Source organism: Labrus mixtus, chromosome 1 (genome assembly GCF_963584025.1).
Source record: "Labrus mixtus chromosome 1, fLabMix1.1, whole genome shotgun sequence".
Classification (NCBI taxonomy): Eukaryota; Metazoa; Chordata; class Actinopteri; order Labriformes; family Labridae; genus Labrus; species Labrus mixtus.
This window is the reverse complement of record NC_083612.1, coordinates 17747933-17770581: the sequence shown is the minus strand read 5'-3', so window position 1 is coordinate 17770581 and position 22649 is coordinate 17747933. Positions and strand designations below refer to the sequence as shown.

Below are 22649 nucleotides of genomic sequence, written 5' to 3'. Positions count from 1 at the left end.
AGGTGACTGATGGAAGCCCCCAACATGAACCTTTATCCACTCTTCAAGCTGCTCTGACTGTACAGGGTTAAAGCCTGTGCAGGTGGATCAGCAAATCATATTCACTTGTGCAATCGAGTTTGAGAGCAGCTTTTACTGTTTTTCTCCACAGCTCAGTTGAGTTCCTGATGATGCCTTTTATTGTGTTGTTGACCTTGTATACTGCAAGTCTGCTCATGAATCTATGATTAGTGAGTATATATTCTCTCTGGGCCATATGGTTAAAATTAACATCATGAAAATAAGGTCTTGTTTGGGAGGATGTACTTACCAGTGCTATTGATCTTTGTTCTATTTTTGCATTACACATAGAGGTGTATCCGACACCCGTCTGTATAATGCAATATTCTTCAACACCAAAAACTGCAACCTCCAAAATGATCACAAAGTAGAGTCAAAACTCTCTTAAGTTGTTTCAACAAATACTGAACACTTTAACCCTCACTAGTGACTGCAGGTTTGTTTTATTAGATGGTATTGATTTAAGACAGCGCGTATACTGTCCATCTCAATAAGTGAAAAAAGAATAACCTAACTGAAGATGACTATATAATGAAGTGAAATGCTGTCATGATGTATTTCATAACACTGGACAACCGAAAAAAAAACGCATCAATCGCTGATTTGCATACAAATATTATTTTGGTAACATGGTTGGTGTTAATATACGATCCAAGGAAGTAACAATGTAACATTACTGGAATATTTCCTTGCTACTATGAATTTGACTCAATTAGAAATTCAAAATATTGCACGTCTTGCACTATCATTCCTATATCTAACCTTAAGTTCGATGTCAATTTGTAGAATACATTTTGCACAGTGAACACATAATTAATCTGTAAATTACGATACATATGTATGGCCCAAATATCCAACAGTACTGCATGTTAAGTACTTAAAGCTATAGCTCCACCTCAACCAACTTCAACACATGATGTAACAGCTAACTGTGTAACTGTGTTACAGTAAGAGTACTTTAACTTTGGGGTACATTTTCTTAATCATACTACCATTTAGTTTTTTCCTCATTTAGAGTATTTTTTTCTGTGCAATATTATGTATTATGCAAGTAAAGTAAAGTAATGTGGATACTTGTTACACCCTGGTGCAGACACAGCTCTGACTAGTTACTGTCAGCCTCTGGTGTCGTTTCCAAACCTCCCGCTGAGATTTGCTTGTGTGTTGTAACACATGTCTCTTCAGCTTCAGGACTTTGACGTGTGATGGTAGAATCCATGTTGGATAGTGGTTGGAGGGTGCTATTCTCTCGTGGGTATCTTTTATGATCAGTATTATCCTGCCTGTGAGGGTGGGACTCTGGTGGTGGTGTTGCCTTGTGGTGTGAACGCAGGATTGATGGTCTCCCAGTAGGTTTGGATAAAATCAGGACTTATGTAAAGGTAGTCAGTCCCTGCTCTGGTAGATTACACAGACCTTAGATTATTTAGCACAAGCATAGGTATTACATTATTGTCCTTTCATCCAAACATTGACTTTCAAAAAGGGAAGGGTTAGATTGTTTTTTTCAACAAGATTTTAATTATTTTGATGACTATATGTGTTCCAAACAGATTTTGATAAACTGAAATCTTTTAATATAATTTTGCCAATACCAATTGGAGAGAGAAATCAATAACGAATACGTTAATTGGGATAATTAAACTGAACAAGTAAGGTTGTCTGTTTATCAGACTCTGGTCAAAATCTCACGAGACCCACCACTGTAAATGATTTGGATCCATTATTACCGGCACAGAGGATGGCAGGAGTCACAGCAGGTCACCTAATTTGATCTCACATTGTAATGGGGATAAGGATCTTTCTAATAGGCACAGAAAAGCATTACAGGGCCGGTTAGGAGAACTCCAAACGGGTCCCAGTGATGGGCCTATTACTGTATATGTCTCACAAAGTGGTCTGATGTAATTTTCTATCCCTCAGATCTCACATTCAAAGCTGGAACATACACAGCAGGGTAAATTATGACTGAAAATTATCACCTGACATTAGATAAGGGGGAGTTCTGCAACAGTTACAAGCAACAGCTACATGAAGTCATTTACTGCTGGCCTGTGAGGTAGAGGCTCAAATTACATCAAACACTCGCCTGCAGAGACACTCCTAATTAATAAGAGGGGTGGTAAAGCAGCCTCTCCCCTTACCCTCATTGTGCTTACTCGCTAGGAATCGATTTGTGTCTCTCCTGCTGCCTCAGTGTCTGACAGATGTCTCTTTGCAGTACAGTGCTCATGCTACAAGCAGTCATAGTGTCTGCAGCTAAACCCCACTAGGACAGATAAGAAACAAAGAGCTGCCTATCGAGGCTGATGCATGAAAAACACTCTTAGTTGTTCCCCACCGCAGGTTTTGTTTACAGGAAACACAAATAGAAAGTTTAGTATTGGATTGAGTATAAAGTTGTAATTAGCAACAAACGGTAGAGGCAAGCACTTTTGTATGGGCTTTTGAAATATCTCATTTATTACTGGATGGTATGACCTGATATTTTGAAAATATGTTCCAGTTGTTTAACATGAATCACTCTGATTTATTGTTTAATTTAAAGGCAACACCAATTCAAAGTTTGAATTTTTCTTGTGAAATATCTTTCCAAGACAAACAATCGTGAACAAAAGTGAAACCATGACTTTTCCTCTAGAATCACCAGTATTTGTCAGCTATGTTTTGATGGATATCCATTACAGTTTGTTCAAATTACCATCATGATGCATTGAAAAAATAGGTTATCCTCTGCTTACTCTGGTACTTCTGTAATTTAGTCCAAAATATTAAACCAATACTTTAAAACATTGTACTTAAGGAAAGCCTGCATAAAAACACAACAACTTAAGTAAGATTTATACATAACATTATACCTCCATTACAAAACAGAAGCATTCAGATTTGTATTGTGAGCATGTTAGCATGCTAATGCAGCCTCACAGAGACAGCCGTATGTATTTAGTTGATTCTGTGATGTTCTTAATGTGTCGGGATTAATAAGCCCACCATGGCTAAAATAGGTATGTTATATTCACAGCTGAGCCACGCAAGGTTTTTATGTGATTAAACCAGGTGTGTAATTATCTCATCATAAAGTAGGGCTGCAGCACAGAATTGTCTCATCACATCTACCTCAGACCCTTCGGCCATACCTTATTTACCACAATGCAGTTCTAGATATGAAAGCTAAAATGCAAGAGTTATCTGGAGGTTTGAAGTTATCTTATTAGACTGAGACGTAAGAAATGGTGTACATTACGCCTTGTCTTTATGAGCATTCCAGTTATTTGTTTGTCATTTCTAAGTATATTCTTGGCTATGATGCTTAGCATGTGCTGTAATAGGCAGGAATACACAACAGCACTGTGAACTTTCAATAGGTTTGACATTGAAGTAGCAGTTCTCAAGTGTTTGTATTTTATTTAATTGGAGAAGAAGCTGAATGTGTGAGGTCGCTGAACCGTTTGACAGATTCGTAAGTCAATTAAAACAGGGAAGAGGATGAATGAAAGATCATGGATACACGCTCTCTGTCTTGGAGTTTTATTTAGGCACGAGCAGTCAGTGCACCTCCAGAATTTGGTGAATCAATACTTTTCTGTTTTCACTGTGTGCTCTTATTATTTGTCTGGGTTTACCCAAAAAAACAGATCCACAGACTGAGACTCGGCCAGGTAGCACAACAATCTGAAGTAAATTCCAACCTGCTACAAACAGTTACCATAAAAAGCACATTTCTAAAGTAATAACAGCTCACATTTCTGCTTCTCATCACGTACAATTCTTTCTCACACAACAGTAATTCTGCTTAATGAGGATAATCTCTAAATCAAGCTGGTATTGTCAGCATTGGGCTTATCCCTTTTTATTTCCTTATCATGCTGATCTATCGTCAGCATGTTCTGGTGATAAAAATCAAACACAGAAAGGAAAAGGGATTATGGGTAATTGTGGAGAAAGAAATCAAATCAAATTATACACGGGTGTTTAAGAACCTAGCATTGCAATTGCAATATCACTTTACTTTTAGAGGCAGGCATGCTTTACATAAAACAGCAGGCGGGAAAGTATCACACGGCCCTCTAATTTCTATATAGTTTCAAAGATCTGAACAAAGACCAAAACAGCATGTTTTTTATGACTTTGTTTTTTCAGCACATCTCACTCTTCCTGGAATTTCATTTACATTTTAATATTTCCACAACAAAAAACAAGTTATTCCAAGGTGTTTTCATCCTCGCCTGCTGACCCTGTGTTTGTCTTGATATGTTATTAGCACTTTGTGTCTTACCTCACCTTCATGGATTTCTTACCAGGATTTGTGGTTGCATTTGTCCTTGGTCCTAGTAGTTGTATTAAATATTGAATTTATGTCTCTTCTGCTCTCTGTTTTTATGTTTTGCACACTGACTAAGATAAAAAAAATAAAAAACTAACAACGTTCATTAAGACTGGATCTCCACCACTGTGTTGTGTCCTCATGGTAGACGATTTATCAACTCTGTACCTGCAGCAAGATGCAGTAAGTTTGTCCTAATTTTGCCTGTCTTTCTAGCAACAGATAAAACTAAATAAATTACACTTTCCACCCATGGGGGAACAAAGTATGTACTGACTGGCAAAGCATCTGGTGACAGCTCTGTAATACTGATACAGATTTGCAGTATTTGCCAGTCTGATCAGAAATATGAAGATCACTATGGACCCCAGACATTGCAAACCCTCTCCCTGCAAATGATTCATCTGCTATTTAGCATATGATGTCATCAAGCATCTTCTAGTGACTTCAACCAATCCTTGAATTAAAAGACAGTTGGCAAAGACTCCTCTCCTGCTTTGGGGCAATTCTTTACGTCGTCTTGATCAGTGTGTATGCATCCAATCTCTGCATTATGTTTAGAGGATTTACAATTCTCTATAAACACTTCTCTGTTGCATCATGCGGCTTGGTCTAGCGTTTTTTTAAATCTCCGCCTCCCCTCCAGTCTTTACCTGTAGGCTGTGAGAGTTCAGTAAGATTGACTACACAACCTTACTGGAAATGAAGCCCGCCCTCATACAGATGGAGGCAAAATCATGTGCTTTATATGGAAGAATGTGGTTCACATTTTTAGTCTTTCCTGCAGGGCTCTCATAGAGTTAAACTTCTATGACAATATGTCAATCCTATTTAGCACCCAAGGACTCGTTAATTTCTACCTCTCAGCTAAATTGGCATCAAAGATCTTGTGTAAATGCCAATGACCAAACATTCATTCATGACTAATAGTCTCATAGGATTAGTGGTATGACACCGATAAGTGTCAGTAAGTGTTATACATCCAATATGGTTACAAACAATGACGCTGGCGGATGATTCAGAGAACAGTGGGATGCGTGTTCATCTGTGACCTTTATTCACTCCTGCAGGCTGAAGAGGTGTTTTGGTTTAAACCTCCAGTATTTTTCTTTCTATTTAAATTGTGCCCTCAGATAAACACAAAATGACTCAATTCTGAGTTCAAGAGAAACACATGCATTTATTATATTTTTTTTGAAGGTAAGACCCTTGGTGTTGTCCAAGAGCTGTGTTTTGCTTCGATATGATTTCAGAGCTTGTTCTCTTTTCTTTTGAATAGATAACATGGATAAATAGTTGCAGAAAGTTTGCTCTGTGCTTTCATCTGTTTTATATGGCTTCGGGTTAAGGTGAGCATCTCTTCAGTAACAGAGAACAATAAAACAGTATGTATGTATCCTTAGCTGATAATTTGTCAAATTACACAAAATAAAACCAGAAGAAAGTAAACTACACAGAAGAGCAACTTAAAAATAATTTAGAAGCAATACATGCTAAAAAAAAACAAAAAACTGCAGGAGGTCTTGGTCAGGTGAGGGATCCTCAGTATTTGCGCGAGGGTCAGGCAGCAGGGGCTCAGCAGAGGTCAGAGCTGACAGTGGGTCATAAATATGGCAGACAGGCTGAGCTGGCTTGTGACAGGTAAAGGGCGGTTCTGCTGTAATGGGTGGTAAATGTCAGAGCCTCCCTACAGCCTGAGATGAGCGATTGTTAACGTAGCTTCCCTGAGCCTGAGCTGCCAAAGCCTGGAGACAGTCTGACGAGCAGTAAAGGAAACATTTACACGGACAGAACTGCTTGTTTGGATGACCCCCCCTTCCTCCCCCCCTTCCTCCCCCCCTCTCCCCTCACCACACTCCCTTCCTGTCGCCATAGGCAAAATGAGACAGGTGATTAATCAGGTTGTTAGCATGTTTGATGGAGAGGAGAGAGGAGAGGAAGGAATACGTGTGCTGGGAGGAAAGTGAGAAAGGTAGTGAAATGAAGACAAGAGCGCCATCGTTGTGATTCATCAGGGGTTACCGGCCCTCGTGGGAGCAATAATTTTTAAAGTAACAGGCCATGATTGCAATAATGTCCCCATGGCAACTATTATCTTTAATGACTATTATTATGGCAATCATAAAAGGGAGACTGGAGCAAGTCTCATTAAAATTATTATACAACTATACTTCGGAATGACTTGTCTGATCCAAATCAAGTTCTGCAACTTTAAATGTAAGATGGGCATAGAGCAGCAGTGGATGAAATTCAGTCTTGAAACTCTAACATTTGGAGTGTGTCATCATAAATTTATTGTTGATACTTTTCTGTTGGTGTTGTTTATTTTCCTCAAAGTTTAAGATACATTTGCTTCATTTATTTATCAGGTATCATGAACAAAATCGTTGAACACAGAAAATCGAGATGATTTGCACCTGAGATAGCAACCATCTTTTCGCAGCCTCCAGACAGATACACACTAACACTACACTACTGATCCAATCCAATAGAAAAATAAGGTTGAATAGAATACATACTAAATGCATACATCTGACAAATACATACATTTAAATCCTTACACCCTCCCTCCTATATACTAAAAATGCTCTTTCCCACTTAAATGTTATATAATTGATATTTTACCCCCTTAGGAAATAATATGGAAGCTTGGGAAATGAGTACTGGGTTCAAATGTATTTGTGCAGTTAATTGGTTAATTGTTCAATAAAATTACAAAAATATTTTGCGACTTACTTTTGGAGACTCTGGAGACTTTCCTTCTGTTCTCGCCAGCGCCTGAACCATCGCAACCATCCTCATCGTCGCAGTCGCCGCTGTAACGCCCCTCTGCGTCTCCACTTCCTGTTTCAATCTGGTCTAGAGACCCCAGTTTAGGAATGGACTTCCCCTGCAACAACTGGGAAAATGAAATCAACATTTGTAACTACTTTCCATAGTTTTTTTACAGAAGCAATTTGGTTTAAAGTTAGTGTTGACTTTGTGTCTATATGCTCACTCTGTAAGCGAGCCTGTATTTCCAGCTGCATGAAGCACTGTATCTACAATATATGTATATCATATTCACATTCAAAATTCACAGCAGGATACAGGGAACAAGGCCCTCTGCTTGCAAGGAGAGCACAAACTATACTCTCAAAAAAAAAAAAAAAAAAAAAGTCTTATTCTCGAATCTGCGGAGGGGCTGAAATGCAATGACATTTTTAATATCATTTTCTGCACAATGTTTGGCTATACCCTAAATATTCATACAGCTTATTAGAACTTTAATGACAAACGTTATGAATACTTTTTGTTGTTTGTTTGTTTGTTTATAAAAAACTACCAAAAAAATATTCTGGCTGTTGACTTAATGTTGAAACTGACAAGTAGAATTAACATTTGCACCTTTTAACAGTGGCTACAAACTACAAATTAGATGCGTCTGTAGTATGATTTAGAAGACCCTTCTGGGCTGCAGTGGCCTGCAGCTAAACTTTCTGCCGTATTGCTGTGCTGCACAATCTCAATCAAAGACTTTGTGAACTGGGTACCGGGGGAAATGCATAAGCTAATTGGCTCATTTAGATTCATGATGCGTCACTGAAACAAGAGGGGCTTCTGTGAGTTGATCAGAAAGGTAGTGTCTATGCTAATTAGTTACTGTTGTGGTTCAGTGCAGGGGAGCATAATGTGTCAGGGTTTCTGCGGTGGCTGAGCTGGGACATGTATCTGTGCTGGTAATGAGCCTGTCTGGGGTCTCTGCCCTTCAACGCTGACAGGTTAGGAGATGGAGAATGAAGAGTTTAGGCAATATCAGCCATGTGCCTAATTTTGGCATGATTTCTTCTTTCCGTTTGTATTGGACATCTAACAAAAACTTGTGCTCTATTATGTGGAATAATTTGTCTGCGGTGCCAGGGATGAGTCTGGTTAGAGAGTTTAACCGATTGTGAACGTTGTGTTTCACAGCTCAAAGGCTGTCGACTCTGAACCTCATCTACAGAGGCATCTTGCAGTAATTAGTCTGTGCATGTGATACAATACGTAGGGCTAAGATTCACGTATCTGCAGTGTGCAAGTAGATGAACGATTAAATAAGCCTCTGCATACAAGTATGTGTAGGTGAGGGTGAGAAAAAGGTGTTTTTCTTTCACACATAAATATAGAAACTTGATTGAGCTACTTTAGGTCAAGTGTCAAATGTTATTCCCTAGACACCTCTAAGCATGAGTGTATTCCTAGGAGAGTTGACTCTAACACAGCTCTAAGAATTTGAAACATTGTCTATCTTACATATGTATCAAATGCATAGTTTCTGTTCCCAGTTCCCTTTTGTAAATTTGGTTGCATGTACACATGCTGGAGGAACAAAATCTAAGGGCTTATGATATCCTTTATTCTTGTGATTGCCAACATATTGATGCCAAGCATTGTCTGTGCCTGCTAGTGCTTGTTTCTCTGTGCCATAGGGCTGCATTGTTGTCCAAGAACACATCAGTGAACACTTAAGCGCTGGGTGAAATGTTACTACATTAAGATTAACATGGGCACTGGATATTATTTTGAGTTGATCCCACAAACACCCTCCTGCTTCCATAAGTCCTCCTTAGTGCGACAAATCCGCAGCTAAAAATAGTGTAGAACAAAAAGGACTGTTTTTACTCCTTTAATAAACTTAAGTAACCTTTCCTTTGAGACATTAATAAGTTTCTTCTTTTATTATACTACCTACTGATGACCTGTTTTAAAGGATTTTCATCTACAATAGGAACAAGAATTGGAGGTCTGAGTCAAACAAGTAAAGTCTGAGAGGATTAAAAGATCAACTCACACAATATTGGCTTTGGTCTTGGCTATATAATTTTAATTGTTGGATTATATATGGCTAATATTTAGCAGCAAAACAAGTCTCTGAAAAACACAACAAATAGTAAAAGAGCAATAATGTAAATTCATGTTCAGGAACATAAAACTTTTTTTTTGTTGGTATGGCATGTGTGGTCACTGGATGTTGACTTGATTTGCATCAAACAGCAGTTACACCTTCAATCTTATAAAGTCTTGTTAGTTTTATGACATTTTACAGCACACTCATTTCTCCAACGCTGAGAAAACATTAAAACCTATTTGACCAAATCTGTCAATCAGTATGAGAGTCAATTCTTTCAGTCTCCAGGAGCCGGGGAGAAACTTGTATTGAACGGCTCCCCTGCTGTTACTCTGTTATGAAACAGCCTGAGTGGTCCAGCAGTGTTATTAGGCAAACTTCTGTGAATGACATGAGGCTTTGTCCAACACTGGCTGTGAGGCTGCCGCTCTGATTCACTCAATGCATCTCCAAGAGAGAAGCTGCCCTTAGTAGTCACCCTTGGGCAGGCCTCTGGCTGTTATTGTAGAGTGTGGAGAGTAAGGGCCAACCAGATAATACCAATCACACTTCTAAAAAACAAAGCTGGCCACAGGCACACAACTGCACACATAGAATGACTTCTTTTTTTTAACATAGAGATCTTCAATTTATTTGTATTTTCCTTTTTTTAAATTACTATGAACTTTTTTTTTGCAAATACCGGTCAAACCCAAGATATTTTGAGCCCCCCAATCTGTTATACTTAGCTGTAATTATAACCTTTAATATGAAGAGAACCTTTAATTGACTCAAACTTTTATTAAAGGACAGTCATTTATATTAAAGTTACTTCTTCATTAGCAGATATTTCCAGAGTCAATTCGCTGTGTTCACTTGCGGTAGCTGCTCTTATCTTTTCATGTAAATGATAAGGCATTATACTTCTATTTCATTAAAACACTTATAATTAGAAGAAATCATTCAAAGACAATTGGACAGACTGGTCAAGGAAAATAAAGACTAAAATAGGTAGCAATCAAATTCATATTTCCTGGTCAATTAAAAGTGTTTTTCATGTTTTACATTACATTTTAAGTAATAATGAAAATCTGCCAGCAGCACTTCCATGGCCAGACATCCTCACTTCCATGGCCAGACATCCTAAGTGGTAAATTTAATCACCACTTATTTCACTTATTAGAGGAATAGTACCAATACACAAAGTGCAAAAGCAATATATGTAACCACATTGCTAAATCTAGAAAAGTGGCAAAAAAAAATGTACTGGTAGAAACGATGACCATGTAGCTCCGGCTGCAGGCCCAGACTGAAGGAGGGACAATTTAAAATACATTGAAACTGTTTTTCATGATTGGACTTTGTGTCTTTGTCTTTTGGTCAGCTACACACAGACACACACACACACACACACACACACACACCAATCACAAACAGTGCATTTGACAATCAGATTACTAGTCAAGGACTTGTTCGAAAATAACACAGTTCAAAGCTGTTGAGTCACTGCACACTGAAACTTGCACTATTAAGATGTGTTTTTCAAGCCATACCAGGCTTTAAAGAGAACACATTTTGTGTGTTATTTAGTTCCAGCGTGAAATAGCTCAGGGACTTTTAATGGATAGACATGTAGACCAAAGTCCATGATGCCTTGAGTATGAATCCTCTACAGTAGAGTGTGTGGATCCTCAACATCATCACATCATCAATTTTAGATTGATTTTTTTATATAAACTTCGATGTTTCCCCTTTCCAGGTTTACAGTGTTGGGGGGGTGGGGGGACACGCCGACACGCCGACACGCCGACACGCCGACACAAACACTTGAAGGGATATTGGTGTTCATGGGTTACTTTTAATGACAGCTGTCCTTTTCTATCGGAAAGGTATCCTTAAATGACTTCTTTCCCTGATAACGGACTCTATTCACTATCCTATCCCTACAATAAAGGCAAAAAAGCCCCAAAACAAATCTTTAATGGTAGGAGAAACACTGACCTTTATTAGACACTTCAAAAACATTATTATAAGCCCGGGATGTACCATGTTTTCAGTGCTAATTATTGATGTTAGCATGCTAACATGCTAAACGGAGCTGGTGGATATTTCCAACAGTATGCCACAGCTCTTTTGTGTCAAACTTTAACATCACAGAGCAGCTGGCTCCTTCTTTTGGTTGACAGGTTGTATCATGTTTATTGTTTGCATGCATCGTTGTTTTTCCCCTTATCTTGGTAACCTTGAACCGAACAGCCGGCTACATTTTGTGCATTTTTTAAACTCACACCCTGTAAACATTACAAAGTTCTCCATAACACCAGCGCCTTCCTCAGAAAACCACAACAAAGACAGCAGTTTGTTGAGGCGTCTCTAAAGATTTGCAGTGGGAGCTGAGGCTCACCTTTACTTTCATCACCGCATCATAGAAAGTGTATATATCCTGACAGGCTTGCATCACAGGGTATGTGTTGGCAATTTTGACTGTGCAGGAAGCTGCAGCAAAACGCAGCATAGCTAGCATCAAAAAGATACGGGCACCGACCTCCTCCGGCTCTGTGATATCTTCATTAGCCGCTGCATAAGCAAAGCCCAGAGCATCATCAAGGACAGCAGTCATCCAGCCCACACACTATTCTCACTCCTGCCATCTGGAAAAAGCTAGGGGAGCATTAAATCACGCACCAGCCGTCTCCTAGACAGTTTCTTCCCACAGGTAGTCGGTATAATGAATAGCACCCACACACACACACACACACACACAGATATACGCACAAACAGACACTAAAACTCTTTGTTTAGTCTGTTATTTAGGAGGTGTCAAATTAATCATACTTTCCTTTGTGTGTTTTTTTTTTAGTTCAAGGTTGAGTGCTACAGTGCAACTATTATTTTTATTAGAGTAATTCAACTGCACATCATGTTTGTTTGTTTGTTTTTACCTCTAAGTGTTTTTGTTTAACCTCCTTAAAAATATGCAGCTATATAATACAGCATAAAATACAGGCAGGTTTTTTCATTGTTCTGCTGTCTTATGCTAGGAATAGCCGTCTCTTGTCAACTCCATTTCTTTACCTAAAGCCATTAAGTTCTGTAGCTGCGTCTACAGAAATGGGACAAGGCCATGGCCATAGAACTTTGTAGCTTGTAACTTTAAGGGGATTATAACTATATTTATCCTGCCTACACAACCAATTTAGTTTACATTTTCCACCACGGTCACAGCCAGGAGTAGTCTCAAAATGCTGCAAATTATTTCAAATTGACTGTGAGTGACAAATGGCTTACACTTCTAGTCAATTAAAATGTACAGTGTAGATGATGTACAGGGTATATTTTCTAAGAGGTGCAGGGTGTAATGTGGCAAAGTGAATCGCACCTTCAGAGATCCAGCAGATGAATGGAGCTGTGTGTGGATTGTACAGCTCAGGAGTATTCACTTTGAACACATCCCTCTGTATGTAAATAGAGGGTGGAGGAGAGATCTCACAATGATCATATTTGCCAGTCAGAGGAGAAAAGTGTCAGGATGCGAGTCTGCTCCCAAGACGCTCTCTGTCATTTTCAATCTTCCTCACTGCAGCTGCAGCTGTGACAGGGTGGTTATCCGGGCCCGAGAGCAGCAGCAGCAAAGACGCAGCAGGTCAGTCAGTGAGAGGACGAAAAAATTAGAATATAATACAGTCAGATAAATACAATCATCCAAATTATCGCAAATTTTACTCGGTAACTGTAAACTTTGAAGGATAATTATTTTTTTCACAAAACACAAAAACTATGGTCACCATGTGTTTGTCTGGTATTGTCCAAATTTCAATCTCAGAGTAACTCATGTCCCACAAATATCTCCATAATATATAAATACCTCGGCTTTAAAGGTCACTACATGATCACAGATTTCATGACAAGGAGTAACTACAAAAAAACACCTATTTCTTCTTAGAGTGTCCTGGTCCTACTCTTGATTTTTCTTTTTCATTATAAGACATTAACAATGAACCATAGATCTGTAGTAAATGCTTATTTGTCTAATATGTGTCAATCAATCAATGCAAAGTTCATGATGGCTGTAGCTATAACTATGAACAATCCGGAAGATCCATAAAGCTTGTAGCTCTTTGTGTCTTAACCTGTCAGTATGCTAACTGTTAGCTGTCATATTCTGTTCAACGTCGTGATCATGGTGTTGAAGGATGCACTTTGTGGGTGAGCTAAGTAAAGTAATTGCCCCACATTTGATGAAAATGCTTAGTAAATATGGCTGCCCTATAGCAGCTCCTTGTATACTATTGCTAAACACTCAAGGGAAGACACATGCAACAAAATAAATATGGGATTTTTTTAAAATCCCCAATTCACTGTCCTGCTATCCTCTACTGCTCTACTACTAAAGCAACCAAAGTGTATTTCTCCGCAGTTGAAATTTTGCCTCATACAAACACACTATATACTCCTTTTTGAGGTACTTTTGGTCAAAACTACAGTGCCAAGCTGTTTTTATATATTCATGTTTTTATATATTCAAGGGGGATTAAAGATTTATGTCCTGGTACCACTGTGTTTTGAGCTGAGTCTTAAAATAAGGTAGAAAAGTATTAAGAGATGTGGTGTAATGCCAGCCTTTTTATTGAACCATAAAGCCCAAACTTTACCAATTATTCTCACAGATCTCAATTCAACCATCAACCAGCCATATTTTAGCTGTTATGAGCAGATGATGTTAGTGAACATCACTGACCAACAAATACAAAAACAGTGCAAGAGCCTTTTTCCCCAACTTGAGTGACGCATCTAACGACCAATTACACAAAGGGGATTATGCTGCTGTTGCTCAAGATGGATTTTAATCATGGATAAACACATGCAATCATTTGAGATAAAGTTGTTATCGACAGGTATGCAGCTAAGCTGGATTTGTCTCTGAATGTTTTTCATTTACAGCCTTTACCACATGGGTATGCAGAGAGCCACAACGATTCTGGGTTTAAAGCAAATTACTATGCTGCAGGTTTGAGGGTTTGTCTTGTCTCCAATTAAGACAAGCTTGCATCATCCGGTTATATCTTACTCTTCAGATTCCTTGCTGGATACCAACATGAATTAATCACACAAACAGAATGCTGTAAGTCAGTGAGTGTTGGTGTGTTAAAGTATCTCCAGAGAAGAGGATGATGGATGTAGCCAAGGTCATCTTTGCTGCTTCTGCACTTCTTCTTTAACAGTCAAATGTTATGATGTGGTGTGCACATATAAGAGCACAACAAATAAAATCTGAATATATTCAAAGTGTTAATCCTTTGGACGAGGAGGGGAGGGGACATGAATTATTCAGAAGAAAAACTGCTGGTCAACCACCACATCAATGGCTGGTAAATAATTCAGCCAGCAGATCGGGTGAGTAGCTGCTTGCTTCTGATTTTGATTGAGAGACAGGGACAGGGCCTGCTTAGAGATTCTTGATGGGTTTTACCACATCAAGAGGGGAGGACAGGGCTGAGGAGGAGTGAAGCCAACAAATAATTCATTGGAAAGAGCTGCTGATGAACAAGATGATGAAATCTGGAGTTTGTACTCCTCAGATTGCATGATGAATTTGTCAATAGCTGCATTTCTGTCCTGTGTTTTCCTGCGGTCTCGGCTGCAGAATAGCAATGATGCATTTCCATTTGGTTGTAGGGAAACTGGGAGAGCTTTCTGCTCTTCAGTTGGTCAAGGTCAGCGGCAAATAAATGGAAATAGTGAAGAACATCTCTGAGATGAAAAAAACATGAAAATCAACATTTGCATGGACACATCATTCGTATCCTCATAAAAAATGCCCATGGCAGTGATGTTTTTAAAGTAATAGAATTTCACCTTTTGCCCGCATCCATATTTCAGGGTACACTTTTTTTTCCCTCTGCAGCCGTTCAAACAGGCAGCCTGCCATTCATGCATGCATGCACACGTACTTTAAGGTAAGTTTCACCATATTAATGAGGTGCACCAATACTATAGTGATTTATAGAAGCAATATACTGTGTGGGGTACACCCAGATGTGCACACAATCACTCATGTGTACAATTGAATGAGTGTGTGCACTGGTATATGTAATTGATGTTTTTGCTGGTCATAAAACGAGCCGCCATTAACCCTCTACTCATCCCCCCACCCCAACCGCCTTGCATGCAGTATTTACCGGCATCCTCAAGAATCAGAAAATACAAAAACATTTTAAGGATCTTCATTTCACTCGGGCTTCATTTCTAATCTGAATATGACCCACATGTCCTCCTGTAGCTTCAGATTCCATCCTCAAGCTGCCACACTGTCACTGAATTATATGATTAGGACTTCCAAGAACTGCCTGTTGTGTATTCTGCTCAGCTTTACTGTGTGCTTCATGACATGCATGATCAACAGCTTTACAACAAAAAAAAAAAAGGGAACAGTTGAGGAAAAAAATGCGAGCGTCTAAGATTTATGTTGACAATTCAGGTCGTACACACAGGAAGACACTTGTGCTCGCACTTCAGCGTTTAATGAGATGCCAATCAGAACTATTTGCAAATCAGAGCCACTTGCAAATCAAGTCCCAATGAGATGATAATGCAAAGTAGACTCAAGGACCGTGAACACACAAGCTGTTAAATGAATAGTAACAGATGTAGAATATGAAGGTCTGCTACTCAACACTTGTAAGATTTCACCTTCGTTTATGTTCACTGAATAAACAAATTCTATATTTTGTTCTGCGTGTAAGAGTGAATCTAGTTCACTTCAGATAGAAACCTCCAACACTTAATTATAACTCGCAAGGCAAGGTGACTTCAAGACAAGTCTATGATGCTTTTGACAATTTCTTTCTCTAATCTGCAGGAGCCATGGGACAAAACAAACAGCGATAAATGATTTTGCAAATGAGTGCATTATGTAACTGATTTGAGACTAACAAAAATCAAAACAAAACACTTCCCTTTGAGGATCAGTTTGACCCAGTGATGGAGTGTAATTTGGCTCGAGTGTACTCAAGATGTTGCAACAATTAATTTGTGCTTCTTTGCATTGGAAAGTCCCATAAAACCCAAACACAACCTTGGAATAGTTTACTGCAAAGAGTAGCTCATTTAACACAATATTGGGTTGATTACCATTATGACTACATACAAATTAGACAAGGTTTGCCAATTAGCAAACTGAGCAGGAACAATATCTGTACTTTTTATTTTGTCTGATTGTGCTGGAGGCAGTTCTGGCAAGGACCAGGAAGGATTTGGCAGCACTTCTGCAAAAGGGTAAATGTGGATTTCAACAAGGGCAGATTTTAACTAGTTTTAACTAGTTTTCTTTTTTACAAGAAGCTGCTTTTTGAACACAACTGAACTTCTGCACAATATTTTCAACAGGCTGCATTCAGCTTCTAAGAGCAAAATAGATGAAAAAAACAGTTTAAAAAATCTTAAAGCTTAAAGGGATACTTCACCCATTTGCATTAAGCTTTGTATCATTATAAACCTGGTAGTCGTGCATCCCGCCCTCATTTTCCCCTGAGATGGGAAATCTTTGTATTTCTAAGTCTGAAAAGGAGCTTCCAGTGACGCAGAAATCGTCATTTTGCTTCATCGGAAGCTGTTGCGGTTAGCAGGGTGAAACTACAACGCTAGTTCCTCGACCACTGAAGCTACAGACCAATCACAGATCAGTAGGTGGGAACTCACTCCCAGAATCAAAACTTAACGTCCACCATATTGCTTGGAAGCTATGCTAACAGGCTCTATGGAGAAAGCTGAAAATGGCAGAAAAATATAAATATAGCGACGAGATGGCTGCTGCCAACAGGCCGGTCTTGTGTTTTGGCTGCTGCGGCCGCTGGCCGCCGGGACCGCTGGCCGCTGCTTGCCGTCGGGGCCACCGCTGGTTGCTGGCCAGGGCCGGCGCAACACAAGACCAGCCTGTTGAGCTGGGGCGGACTGGTAGTGTCGGTGCTCTCACTGTTTGCCTATGAACACAGACATACAGTCTGTTTTCTGCCAGGAATTTCCAAGATAGCAATTCAATTCTGGAAGAAATCTCGGAATCAGTTGAGGAAATGGCCTCATGTGTTTAAGTAAACATGTCTGTAAATGTTTTTATTACTATATTTCTTCTGCTATATTGTATGTTTTGGAGAAACTGTAACGATCGAATTTCCGTCTGGGATTAATAAAGTATTTCTGATTCTGATTCTGAAATAGAGGACCTTAGTGGGAGTGGCCTGCGGTGCTGTGCATTCTGGGATTTGGTGTCTTTCGAGCCAAAAAGACACTTTCTGCCTTTTCTCGGCCAAGAAGGCACCAACTTCAAAATGTATTTCACATTTCTACTACATATATGACCCAATGTCAATACAGATTCATGTTTCAACGGGTGAAGTTTTTTTCCTGCATCATTGAGGAGGATTTGATGTCTCAAAGAGCTTGCTGAAACCAAAGATGCCAACTCTTTGAAACACACTAAGGCTCTAAGTTCATGTGATTTAAGTGAATTGGATTTTACTCTAAGACTGAAAGCTATTAATGATCAATATCTTATTTATGATTAAAATTTGTATTAAATTTCCGGACATGCCCGTGAGCCTTTGTCACCACTAGTTCTTGTCCGCTTGGTGTGTCAGGGACTTTAAAGACAAATTACAACCAGTGAGTCAGAAATGTTTAAAAATGGGATTTTCATTCTGTTCATCAATGTAATTTATGTCATTAAAAAGATGTATAGAATTTCAACTATTTTTTTATTGGAAGAAATGTGTTGTTTTTAGCATTTTTTAGAGCAGCTATATTTAGTATTTTTAAATATAGCAATGGATTTCATCTTTTTGTTTTCTGATAGCATTGTGGCCCTTTATTTCACCACCACTGCTGTCTGCCTCAATCCCAGTCTCAACAGGAATTAATTGAAAAAAAGCACTTAAAACCCAATGCACGCAGTCTGCAGCAACAAACAGCAGACAAATAAAAGGTAACTTGTCACTTGTGAACATAGTGTAGCAGCTACGACGGCGCATATTCATTCATAGGATGATGAAACAACAAGGTAAGCTGCATAAATACAGTTTAATAAAAAAAACTCCAAAATAATACAAATGTTTCTCCGTGATTGCTGAACATTGCTGTACATTATAATAAATATGGTAACAAATGTTCATGATTTGTGATGATAAAATGTTTCCACTGCCCCTAAGTGGCTGAAATGAGTTTTTATCAAAGCATGGATAACATAGTTCTGTCAGTCATGTGTTGTCATTTTATTCAACAAAAACAATCTGCTGAATATCTTTATAAATGCATCTTTAAGTGTTAGTTTATATATTGATACTGATATGATCTCACTGATTTATGATCAGATATTAAATCAATGGGAAGCAAAAACTGCAGTAGAGGAACATGTTTTAAGCTCTTGATAACAATTGGATATAAATAATAATTTAAGAAAGAGATGAACAATAAATATGGACAAAAAGAGGTTACTAGTGCAAAAGAAAAATCACATCTCGCTGAAGGTTCTGCTCCCAGCAGATTATGGATGATTGTATAATCTGGGCTGAGCTGACAATCATGGTGTGTTTCATAGAAGTTACAGTAAATCTTTTGCAGAAGATTAATCATTTCTGAGAAGTCAAGCTCATAAAACTTTTGCCTTTGGGGTTAAAAAATGCAGAGCCACAAGAAAGAGGTTTAAGAAGCAAAAGAGAGAGAGAACGACACAGTGGATGTCAGAGGGATCAGGTGCTCTCAGATGGTTATGATATAGATTTATGTTTCCTGACATCCCACAGATGGTGTGAATTAGTCAGGGAGGGGGTGCCAGCACCAGGTCAACGGAGATGACCTGGCCTTCAGCCCGCCACTTGGGAAAGCAAAGCAACTGACATGCGAGGCTGCTGTTGCTGCAGTGCAACAACCAACAGCTGTTCTTGAAGCTACAGGAGAGGAAGTGCATCCATAAACCGCCCTAATCTCATCAACCTGAGAGATAACAGGCAGTGAAAGAAGCTGCAGCTGCACAAACATGCATTAAAGCAGGATGGGGGATAGAGAAGCTGCATTGATTTGGACAAATAGGGAGATAATCATTTCATACGTATGAAGACACACAAACAAAATCAAATAGGTTTCTAAATGTGTTATGATTGATTTTTTTTTTCATTGCCTAGAGATGATTTTGCATTTTACACTTTTGGAATAGCTGTTTTCTATTAGCCAGTGCTTACTGGTAATATGAAAGAGGATATAAATGCTTTTTGTATAAAGAATAATTCATAGAAGGAGAGTACAAGGCTTTTTAAGTGGATATTTCATTTCAAGGTAATTTGGTCGTGCCTGTGTACCTTGATGAAAAAGCCCAAAGCTAACGACAGAGACTTAATGTTCCATAAAACAAAGAAGCACAGAGAATTAGCAGATCGCCTGAGGAGACGCTTACCAGCTGCTGACGAGATGAGGGATAAATAAATTCTGAAAGTGGATGGAGATCTGCAGAAAAGATTACTGAAAGGAAGAAATAGTACACGTGTTTATGGTGTAAATATGTCAAGAGAGGCTCACCTGATTGATGTGTTTCAGTTTGTCGATGATCTGATTGATCACAGGGTCCGCTCCCTTTACTTTCACCTCGGGGTTGTCACTCTGAGCTTTTATGCCGTTGCCCACCACCCGCAACGTGTAGCTGTGAACAAAAGATAGAGAGGTCTGTAAGTATTTCAATATCAAAGTTTAGATTTTTAGATATACTAGTTCATTTACATGCATATCCATGCTTCTCTACACATCGTCTCTAGCACACTTAGTAGTAAAATATTGTCCTTTTCACTAAACTATACTTTTCACATTTAGATAACACATCAAAACATGTGATTATTTAACAAAATCAGGTTACATTTAAATATCCAACAGCTTGTATTTTAAAAATACTTCAGAAACAAGTTAAGAGCAAAAAAGAGACCAGAAACACATAAGAACTATGTGGTCAAATTAGCCTTTTTCTTCTTGTCTCTCCCATAATAATCTCACAATTTTAGATTTATTTTTGAGGGGACAATCAGCCTAAATTACCAAACTTCATATAAGGTACAGAGAGCACGAAAACTTCAACACATTTCCCTTTCCAACAGTTAAAATGTATTTATTTACCTTGCATAAAGATAAAATCATGAACATAAAGGAGTTTGAATTGTATATAAAGAGATTGCTTTGGAGTTTTTTGTGTTTTCTGTGACTGCATCCCATAGAGAGCACCTCAGACCTGTCCAGTCCAGGAAGAGCTAACTCAACAATCTCACACTGAATAAGAATATTAATTTCTCTTTTTCTTTCAATGTAAAACACTAAAAAATAATCAATATTCACAGCTCATACAAAGTAGGACAATTTGTAGGGCTACCCCGGGAGTTAAAGTTGGAATTGTGATGTAGGGGAAACATGATTCACCTGCACATGGACTGCTGTCTCTGCTGCAGCGCTCAGGCTGCTTATAACACATATAATACAATATATCAATCCCTTTATGTTTGCTCTCAGCTACGAAACCATTAGACCGTGCTTTGAGTACAGTACAATCAACTATTCATTTGTGATTTGGGTCTTATATTTTCAATGTTGGGCATTAATCCAGGCTGTAAAGCTGTTCATTGTTGTTATAGCCTGGTAATGGGCTCCAGCTCAGCTCAAGGACTCGTCTCTCTTTTAGTTTCTCTACACTCTGTCAACTCTAACGACTCTGACCATGGCAGCAAGTGAGTGAGCACAATCCACTCACATCTCAATCTGCAGCATATCATTTCATCAAACGAGTGGATCAAGGTAAAGTCAGGCATTGCAGAGAGACCTGTGCAGCTCTTTGTGTATGCCCTTTTTTGTGTGTACGTGTGTGTTTGCAATTTGTCAAAACTGACAAACAAAGCAGACCTCTAAGGTGTCGACCCGATGTCTCTTTGAACGTGAATATCTGGATAAGAGGAAGAATAATTTAAAAAAAACATTGGCTAAAATGTTTTTGTGGCAGCAAACTTGGTTAGCTCTTCAAGCAACACGAGGTCAGACAGAAAGTGTATGAATAAATAAAGTGCAGGAAGCATGGCTGCCTAATTTATTTAAAAGAAAAGGTGGGTGCCAGAATTCAAATGTAGTCAGCATGTCTGGGTCCTACAGATTTTATTTTGATCATTTCCTACCAATGGGAAGTCCTAAATGTGACTTTTTGAAAAAGAAAGCTGCCGTTTAGTGTCCTTTTCAAAATGTTATCAGCAGTTAGTCTGTTATCTCTTTTTTGTCATTCTGATGAGGCTCTTACTCCTCTCTGTGTGTGGCCTCTGTCCTCCTTTTGTTGCTGCCGTCTTTCTTCTGGCAGTCACGGCTAATGAAATATTGAAGTGAACATTTCAAATCTGTCCACAATACCAAGGCTATATGGTCATTTAGAGAACAGATGCCCATAGCTAAAGTTGTGTTAATGCTTTTTAAATGTTTGGAAAGTACAAAAGAACCCTGTCACAGTAGAGAAAGACTAAACCACATCAGAGATTTCATGGAGGACGACATTCACACATCAGTTTTTTTTTCTTGATTTGTGCTTATGCCAGTTAGTTTCCTTTAAAGTTCATAAACCCTCAGTGTATTTCATGTAAATAAATAGGTTTGTTTTGCACTGCAACCACTCAAGTGAAGTATAAGAAGTACATTTTCACCAACACGTTAACTAATACCTTTTTCACACTCTGTGAAATGATTCTCCTCCAAAAGATGTTTAAGTCTGATGATTTTGGCCTCATATGAAATTAAAGACCTTTTAAGAGTCCCGATTTTAAGAACACAAACCCTTACACAATTCTTCAATGCTGTTATCTCCTAACAGCAGGTTTTTGATGTTTAAAGTTTAGTAGTTAGGGTACGTTATTAAATAGTCGGTTAGTCTAACTGCAGATTTGGAAGATAAACTTTCTCGGTATAAAAAAAAAGAACAGAATTATATACACATATAATTAGGGATGTAACGATTCACTAAACTCACGATACAATACAATTAACGATACTCGGTTCACGATATGAATCTCTCACGATTTATTTTACAATATGAGACTGTAGACAAATTATGACTGAAAAAGATTCCTTCAGGGGCTGCAAACCCACTTGTCAGTGTGGTTTGGCCTTTTAATGTTTATTGTCTCTCAACAAGGAGAGGTGATTGGAGCTTCTCATTGTGGTGTTGATTAAATGCTGCATCATGATGTTTGTAATTACTTGTCTTCTTGCAATATTCTTGCAACATTCACAGTTTTTGTCTCGTCTGTTATCTTCTCACCTCTTTCATTTTCTGTCTTGGGGGAAGCCAAAATGCTTCCACACCTCCGATTTAGAAGACGGTGGAGCGTCCTCAATTTCCAAATCTTGCTTTGCAGCTGC

At 38.6% G+C, this 22649-nt stretch overlaps 1 protein-coding gene across 1 annotated transcript in view; it reads right to left on the bottom strand.

Moving 5' to 3' along the window:
* gpc5a (glypican 5a) overlaps positions 1-22649 on the bottom strand; it is a 118503-nt gene that overhangs the window by 36563 nt on the left and 59291 nt on the right. Inside the window, exons 7-8 of the mRNA XM_061036019.1 lie at positions 19797-19917; positions 7121-7283 (exon numbers count right to left, since the gene is read on the bottom strand). Coding sequence (XP_060892002.1) covers positions 7121-7283; positions 19797-19917 — 284 coding nt within the window. The remainder of the gene's footprint in view (positions 1-7120; positions 7284-19796; positions 19918-22649) is intronic.